The 9,130-nt window shown below is 39.9% G+C and overlaps 1 protein-coding gene across 1 annotated transcript in view; it reads right to left on the reverse strand.

Annotated features, from left to right (window-relative positions):
* MRPS5 (mitochondrial ribosomal protein S5) overlaps positions 1 to 8,786 on the reverse strand; it is a 36,354-nt gene extending 27,568 nt beyond the window's left edge. The window contains exons 1-2 of the mRNA XM_081945916.1: positions 8,474 to 8,786; positions 6,019 to 6,156 (exon numbers count right to left, since the gene is read on the reverse strand). Of these exons, the coding sequence (XP_081802042.1) occupies positions 6,019 to 6,156; positions 8,474 to 8,543 (208 nt within the window). The 5' untranslated portion in view covers positions 8,544 to 8,786. The remainder of the gene's footprint in view (positions 1 to 6,018; positions 6,157 to 8,473) is intronic.
* Positions 8,787 to 9,130: the final 344 nt, after the last annotated feature.

Raw genomic sequence — 9,130 nt, forward strand, 5'->3', positions numbered from 1 at the left:
GCAATTGAACTTTTTCTTTTGGGTTAGAAATGTTTTGCTGCTTAGCCAAGTAATTTCTTCAGTCTGAGAATTGTCATCATCATGATCTATTCCCAAACAATTGCATCGATTTATATAATCTTTTTTATTTCCACAAGAATGTCAAATAGTTATTTTCATCACCAAGTGCCCTCCAAAGTGTAAAACTTCATATAGCCGTAGGACTACAGGTAAATCTTTGGGATATGATGGCAATTGTGGTAATCTCAATTGCCATTGCTAAACAACATGGGTTGTTCTACAAGGCTCTTAATATCTGCAACTTCAGATTTTCTGCTAGCTTCCTCGCTGACTACACTTATGACAAGGTGACAGAGAAAGTCACAAACACACGACTGCAGGGATGCTGTGGTGGTCAGAACTATGACATGCCATAAATGACATCCATTCTGTGCCACTGTACATCATTCATTCACTGAACATGAAAAGTTATGATGGTATCTGCTAATGGTACATATTCCTGTTACCTGCAAATACGGCCACTGGAATGCTCTACGGTCACGTGGTCCAAATTTGGGTGCTTGGCAGCCCATCCATACCTATGACCACATGGGTGCTTCAACTTACCCCACCAATCCATATCCCTCCCATCTTTGCCTTTTTGACACCCAGCCCCTGCTCTGCAAACCCTGGTTGACCTTTACCTTCTTGCTCCTGCTGCTGATCATGCATGCCCACCCTGACCCTTTGCAAGGCAACTGCTAGCTGAGCAAGGCTTTCTTCACAAGGTCGTGAACTGCAGCTTTCTTGCATGACTTGGTGAAGAAGTGTGGCCAAACAGCTATCTCATGGAGGCTCAGGCTCAACCTACCTCATCAGCAGCAGGAGTAAGAAAACAACAAAGGTCAACTGGAGCAGTGAAGGCGGCTGGGGTCTTAGAGTGCAAGGGCCTGTGTGCCACACTTCTGGCTAGGCTGTATCTGATGGGGCTTCCCAGGTTGGTTAGGGCTTTGAGCCACACTACTGGGGCTTTCCCAGGGAACCTGTGGCTTGACACAATGTTTCTGGACTGGGTTGGGGCTTCTTGGGGCTTTTGTACTTTGCTGTGGTTTGGGGGTTTAGAGAAACAGTGCAGCAAGCAGCCTCAGAGCTGCATGATTTTGGAGCTACTTGCTGTCCCTGAAAGTCAGCCAAAAGGGCAGAGATGAGGGCAATAGGCAGTTGGGGGGAGTTGAAGGGGAGGTGGTCCCTTACCTTCAAAGAAATGAAGCTTGGGGCTGGGAGGGGCTAAACTGGGAATGGTTTAGATCACGGTGGGTCTTCATCTAATGACTGGTGGGATTTCGTTAATGATGGCTTCAAGAAATGCCATGAAATTAGGTAAAGGTAAAGGTTCCCCTTGAATATATGTGCTAGTCGTTACCGATTCTAGGGGGCAGTGCTCATTTCCGTTTCAAAGTCAAAGAGTCAGCGCTGTCTGAAGACATCTCCGTGGTCATGTGGCAGGCATGACTAAATGCCGAAGGCGAACGGAACGCTGTCACCTTCCCACCAAGGTGGTCCTTATTTTTCTACTTGCATTTTTACATGCTTTTGAACTGCTAGGTTGGCAGAAGCTGGGACAAGTAACGGGAGGTCACTCCGTTACACGGCACTTGGGATTTGAACCGCCAACCTTTCTGATTGACAAGCTCAGCATCTTAGCCGTTGAGCACCGCGTCCCATGACATTGCTTAGTTACAATTGCCATTGTAACTCAAGACTTATTTTTAAGACATTTGTTTTAAATTTTCTTTCTCACATGGGATCCATCTCCTTATCATCACATGAAAGGATATAAAAGATAAAAACCCCATAGGTCTAGGTCTGCAGCAAAGTACAGGCTATCCTTGTTAAACAAGCACTTGTTCAGTGACCATTTGAATTTACGACAGTACTAAATGAGTAGCAGTTATGACTGGACTTCATTCGACTGTCACAATGTCCTGTGGTCCTGTGATTGCAATTTGCAACCTTTATTGCTGGCTTCCCACAAGTAGAATCAATGGGGAAGCCAGCGGGAAGTTGCAGTCACACGAGGACCACTTTTCATGACTCACAGTCCTTCCTTCTTTAACAACAGCAACTGGGACTGCCAGAACTTCTGTTGCTAAGTGGTGTGGTCATGCTTTCCTTACGACCACGTCTTTTAATGATGGATTTTCTAGTTCTAGTTAAGAGTTGTTGAATGAGGACTATATATAAAGCTGTACTGACGATATGGATCAGCCATTTGAGATAGCTAGGGCAGGAAATGGATACCAGAAGAACTAATGGAATTCTATTATTTTGCAGGTTATAATAACAACCCTTCTTACCCCGAAGAGAATCCAGGTGGAATAATCCTTAACTTCTTTCTCTCCCCCTCCTGTTTTTCAGGGATAAGCTGGTATTTACACAATCCTTCCCTCATTTCTTTTTAAAGGTTATGTCCATATGTTTTCATTCTACCACTCTCAAATAACTCTTGCATTTAATTATTAGTCATCTGAATCTGTAAAAATTTTTTATCATAGAATTATTTATATGATTATCAACATTTTATTTTACCTTCCTGGCATAAACATTATTCAAATAATATACAAATAAATATCACAGCAAGAGGTATAATGCACAAGTTAAAATGATTTTTGAAAATATTTTCTTTTAAAGCAGCATTTCTTCATATTAAGAAAAAAAATGTGTAGACATTTCATAGTTTTCATATTCATAAAAGTTTTCCCTTTGCTATTGGCTGACTAAATTCCTAATGGCTGGGCCAGTGGGATTAGGCCTCGGCTTCAGAATTAAATGATATTTTTAGTGGGACTTACAAACTGCAAAAGAAGATGCTGATCTTTAATATGAAATTAGAGTACCAAGATTGATAAAAAACCAAAATAATAAGATCTAACCAAGTTCATGCTAGAACCCATTCTGGATTTTTTTCTTGTTCAGGGTCATATAGAATACGTTACAGATGGTGCCTATAGGAGGAACTGTTTAATTGTGCCCTGAGGATGTGTACACTGAGATTAGTCTAGACCAGGGGTGTCCAAACTTGGGAACTTTAAGACTTGTGGACTTCAACTCCCAGAATTCCCCAGCCAGAATTCTGGGAGTTGAAGTCCACAAGTCTTAAAGTTCCCAAGTTTGGACACCCCTGGTCTAGACCAAAAGAAATGTACGAGTAATTTCAGAGTCTTGTTTCCATTTCGAACCTCAATTTACCCCAATATTCTGGGTTTTTTTACCTTCTCTCCTGGCATTCTGTATTCCATACTCTTTTCTTCCCATCAACCCCATGACTCATCACTTCTAAAAAAAATCAATTCCCTACTCCTCTTCCACAGTCAATACGGAGCACAGGAGAATCAATTCACAGCTGGTGGTGACAGTACTGCTAAGTGCTACTTAAAATGTTCCGCGGTTTTTCCTGAGGTGACAGTGCATGGCTAATGTAAAAGAAAGCAATACTTCAAATAATTTTCAAAATATGGAAACTCATAGCACTTAACTACTCCTAGGCACAACAAACACTGTCAAATATTCATCAGGAAACTAATAATTCATTTGTATTCCCTGTGGTTAATATAGCAAGTATAGAAGGTTTTAGGAAATGTAGACTGGCTTAGCCCTAATCAAGCTGACGTGAGACACAAACTCCAACAATTTATCTCTGCTTCAGAGGCAGATGAAAGGGAATTGATCTTTTGTATGTTAATATTTTCATTCGTCCAGTATTGATGCTACATGGAGGATCTAATCTAGTCTAAATTCTTTTTTTCCTTTTTCTCCAGAGCTAGCTCCAGCTAGTATTAATGGGATCTAGCTCATGATTCTCTGCTTTGCGGAGTGCAGAGCTTTCTTCTTTCCCTGCTCTTAACATCTGCATGAAGTCAGAGGGCAAGGTCATCTGTTGGCTTGGGGTGCAATATCCTTCATATGCTAATAATACTCAGTTGTACATCTTTATCCCTAGACTGACCAGGCAGTGCTGCCAAGGTTCTTTCCCACTGTCTGGAGGCTATCAGGGTCTGGATAGGAGAGAATAGGCTTCAGATCAAACCTGGCAAAACTGAATGGCATGGACTTTAAGGCCATCCAGTGCTGGGAATTTTCCATCTTTAATTCTGCACGGAGGTGCACTAAGAGTTGGTGCACAATTTGTGGGTCCTCCTGGATACGTGGCTCCTGTTTGAAGGGTTTTTTGCACCGATTTGTCTTATGTATCAATTGTTCTCATTCTCAGAACAGTGTTACACACGGTGACTCATTGCAATATGGTGAATTATTGCAATATGTGCTCTACGTGAAGTTGCTCTTGAACAGCAATCAGAAGTTGCAGTTGATACAAAATATCTGCTGATGCAGATAGTTGTCAGCATTTCTTCTTATGCTCACAAAACAATGCTGCTCTGCAAGCTGCACTGGTCCCAGTAAGGTTTTAGGTGTGATTCAAGTACTGGTTATCATCTACAAAACTATGCATTGGAGAGGACCAGGCTAATTGTGGGGGCCACCTTTTTCCTATTGTTTCCCTTATCCCAGCAATCTAGAGAGATCTAGGTCCTTTCTAACAAATAGTGTCACCTTGTTGGATCCTAGAGTCATGTCTTCTCAATGGTGCGCCTGTCCAAATGAATAGTATCCTTCACACATTCATACGGCCCCAACCCTGAATTTGAAACCTGGCTATTTGGGACAGGTGGTTAGATGGCTCTACTATCAATATGGGATTTTCCCCCTGGTGAAAAGTAATCTTTGGACACTTGGGGTTATATGTTGTAGGTTTTGCTGTGTCTGTAATACTTGTCAGTTGCCCAGAGCTACATCTGTGAGATTGGGATCTATACATACATACATATAACTCAAGACTAATGGGTCCTCTAATGTCCATCTCTCAATCACTTATCCTACTACATGCCGCAGTGAAATATAAGTGCTAAGAAAAAAACAAAACATTGCAAGAGAGTTCACATCATGTAGCATAGCTCAATGACAGCTTAGGGAAAAAAATCATAATATCCTCAAAATAGTTTTGATTTTCTAAATGTTACCAAATAACACTTTCCAGAACAAACATCATTTGCCATTTTAACAAGCGTTGCTTGTGGTTTGAAGTTGAGTAATTATCTGGAGGACTTCAATGTCCATTTCTGGTAAGATTGGACTAATCAACACTGATCAGCTCTGATTATGAGAACTTTAGGGATCCACAGGAACTATTTTAATTTAGCCAACTGAGGAATCATGTAAACTCCTGAGCACTGTAATTTACTATGAGAGAATTTGAGCCTACACTATGGCAGTTAAGGAGAGTAAACCAGGCCCACTTTTCCACCCTGAAAATATCCACAGGAGGTCAGGCAGCTGGACTCTTTGCACAAGTAGAGTTCTAGTCCACTCCAGTCAGGGAGTGCTGCTTGATCCCCTGCTGTCACTAAATTTACAGGTAATATAGTGAGTGATACAATTGCACACGGCTAAAGTGCCAGCTATAAGCCTTTGAGTCAGGCAGCTTTAATGGAGGTTATTCACACTTTAGTGAACTGCTGTCTTGATGTATCCTTGAAGTGTCCAAAAATATAACTGGAGAAAAGTGCTGCAGTTCGATTAGTGAAGAATGCACTAAAACTCTGAACAAATTGCCTATCATCTAAAATTTAAGGCAACAATGCTGATTTTATAGCCCTAAAGAATTTATGGGCTGGTTGCCATAAATCTCTCCTGCTACAAGCCTGACTAATAACTTAACAGGAGATGCATCTGCTATCAGAAGCTTTTTTTATCTGACATGTGGGAAAAGGCCTTCTCTTGTGTAGCTTCAAAACTATGGAATCAAAAGTTTTCACCAAGATTTTCACTATTAATAGATTTTAATTTCACTTTATATTTTGATTTTAAATGTGGTAAGCTGCCTTCAATGTTTATAAAAGTAGAAAAATGGGGTGTGACTCTAATTAACATAAGAGTAAAATTATAGGCTGCAGGATTGATTAGCAGCTTCCAAATACTTACATTTATTGAAAAAGCTTCTCTGCCTTCTTTGCTGCACTGTCACATTATATGATGCAGAAATGTTGCAATGTGTCTGAAATGTCCATGCCAAAGCAGCATACTGGCAACTGATTCCATGGTTTGAAATCAAAGCGTAACCTGTGGGGGGAAAATCATGTTAATATCCCAATTATTGAAAGGTTGAAAAAATATTAACTTATGCATAAGAAATATCTCAAAAAATATTAGTATATTTGGATACATTTCTTGGATAATATGTATATACATTGTATAAGAGAAAGAGCAATAAATTGAGTGAAAGTATAATACATTGTTTTATAATAAATTAAGTGAAAGGATAATAGGAGTTAATAAGCTTCTTGCCCTGAAAGCTTTTTTTTCTGTTCAAAATCTTCTCTTCGCTTCTTTATGGCAGCAAAGAAAATGCAGAGCTCTTGAGATGATTCCACCACCAATAATTTTTATAGATTCTTGTAGTAAATATAACAACTTTAGACTTTTGCTGCCCAACCAATCAGCCATATCTTTTTACCTATTAAAATAATTTAAATGTATTAATTTAATCAACTCACTCATTAATATTTCTATCCTAAAGCAAATTACCATAATTTAAATATAAAACAGTAACCCAGAGAAGCAACAGTCTACATCTCTTGAGTCAATTTACAGAAAAAATGATTGTTTAATATTATACACCCCCCCCATCCCACACCCCGTCAGAGTTTTCTAGGCAATTCTCTAGACCAGTGTTTTCCAATGTTGGCAAGTTTAAGATAGGTGGACTTCAATTCTCAGAATTCCCCAGCTATGCTATCCATTATAAGCTATCCATTATTGGCAAGGTTGAGAAACATTGCTCTAGACTAGGGGTGGGCAAATATGGCAACATTACAACCTATGGACTTCAGTTCCCAGAATTTCTGATCCAGCAAGTCCACAGGCCATGGTTGCCATAGTTGTCCACGTCTGCTCTAGACAAAATAATTTCCTTCAGCATCTCTGTTACTGAGAGCACAGACTCTGCATTTTCTTCACTACAATAAAGAAGCGAAGAGATGATTTTGAACAGACAAAGTAAGTCTTCAGGGCAAGGAGGTTTCTTCTCTTATTATCCTTTCACTTAATTTATTATAAAACAATATATGCTTTTCAATGTATTATACTTTCACTCAATTTATTATTGAAGAAAGAAAGAAAGATCCATTGAACCATACTGCATGTCCACTTTAGTCTTTGTATGTGTGTGTTCATTTCATTTTTTATTCTTTTCCAAACCGTCAGTTATAATGCCCACAGAAACTTTTTAGATTCCAGCCTATGTTTTTCTACAATGTCCTTTCACAATTCTTCAGAAAACCTGAAGGATGCAATTGTGATTGGTTTCAAGGTCCATGAACAAAAATTCCTACCTATGAGTAACAATTGGAGCTCATTCTCCATATCACAACTCTTACTCCTCAAAGTTGGGAGGTTCAGAAATGGGTATAATTCATGCAAAAACACACTCACCTAACAACATTCTGTTACAGATTATCATTGTTGTGTTTTACCCATTTACCTCTTTGCTTTAGGGAAATGTCATAGAAAGCAACGACTGTGAGATAAATGAAAGCTGCAGTATTTATTGGGAAGTATGAGATGGGGCAATGAATGTTGGTACCAACTGGACTCACAATTTCAGAAAAGAAAAAAGAGACAAAAAAGGATTAAACTCTCCGCATTTGAAATGTTTTTAACATTTATTTATTATTAGTAAATTGATTTGCAATCGATTTGAGGTGATTATTCTAAACACTATTGGTTCAAACTATATCCGCAATGAACTCTGAAAGCAATCCGTCTTCAGCACAGCCTACGGCCGATATTCCAATTTAGAATGCTCTTTGCAATGCAGGCAAAAATTGCACAGCAAAATACAAAGTTATGCAAAAATTCTAAAGTTATTTTATTCTATTCCTAATATGCAAATCTGCAAGTTTACAATGTAATTCCACTGTTTTTTTCATTATAGACAATCACGTTTGCCAAACGGGTTATGCAAGCCAACTTATTTTATGGTTTAGAGTGCCATGCAAAGGCTTAGGAATGGTTACGTTAATCACGAGTGCTAGTCGTGAACAGTTTATGTTCATTTATTCAGAAGCTGACTTTCTTATGTATTGCATTTATCCCTAATTAAGTAAGCTTGGCTTGATTTTCAAGCGTGGATAAACTGCCTATGAGGAAATACTAAATTTCAGAGCCCGTCTTCTCATTTTTTGTTAGCAGATTTGCTACTCTTAAAAAAAGCAACCGAAGCTACAGGGGCTATGATGGCTGCAATCCAATACATATATACATATACAAGGGCACAGGCTAGAAGGGCCCAGAAGGAGAAAGGCTAACGTGAAGAAGCCCCACGATCCAGCCCCTGCATGGAAATCTCAGTCCAGACGAAAGCAAGAAAAGGGTTCACCTCTGCACGCGGTCCTGAGGATGCCGGCATTGCAGACTCTCTGGGCCGCGACAACTACGGCGGCCGCCATGTTTCCAAAGATCCCGGGCAGCTCCCGTAGTTCTTGCGGACAGAGACCTTCTTCCGGATCTCAAATTTGAGCGCGTAAAAGTATGAGTTCGGTTTTTCTGTAAATCAGATGAAGTTAATCAGAATGACAGGCACTGTTGAAGGCAGCTTCTTCTCTCGGAGGAGCTATCGTTAAAACGCAGCCCCCAAGTCCTATAAACAAGCATTTCTCATTTAAGATGTATGGACTTCAACTCCCAGAATTCCCCCTCCAGTCATGAGAAACACCGTATTCTCATAGATTCAAGAGTTCTAGTCTGAGAAGGGTTTGTCGTCATATCCTGGTTTCTTTCGAAAGTGGCGAGAAATCTCCGTTTGCTTCCATGTGCGGGGCTCTAAACAAAACAATAAATCGATGACTATTTGTATTGAATTAGTGCCCAGCGTCGCGAGTGCTTTTATCAACACGGGAAGTAGCACCTCGTCCTTTGCCAGTAAGCTTGGTTAATATGCTCCCAACTCCGCTTTTTGACGGGACGCTTCAAACGGGCTCAACAACGCGAGGAGAAGCAGGTGCCTGGGCTGGCTTAATCTACACCTCTTTCTCTT

The sequence above is a fragment of the Natrix helvetica genome, assembly GCF_964273705.1.
Source record: "Natrix helvetica genome assembly, chromosome: 2".
In the NCBI taxonomy this organism is placed as follows: domain Eukaryota; kingdom Metazoa; phylum Chordata; class Lepidosauria; order Squamata; family Natricidae; genus Natrix; species Natrix helvetica.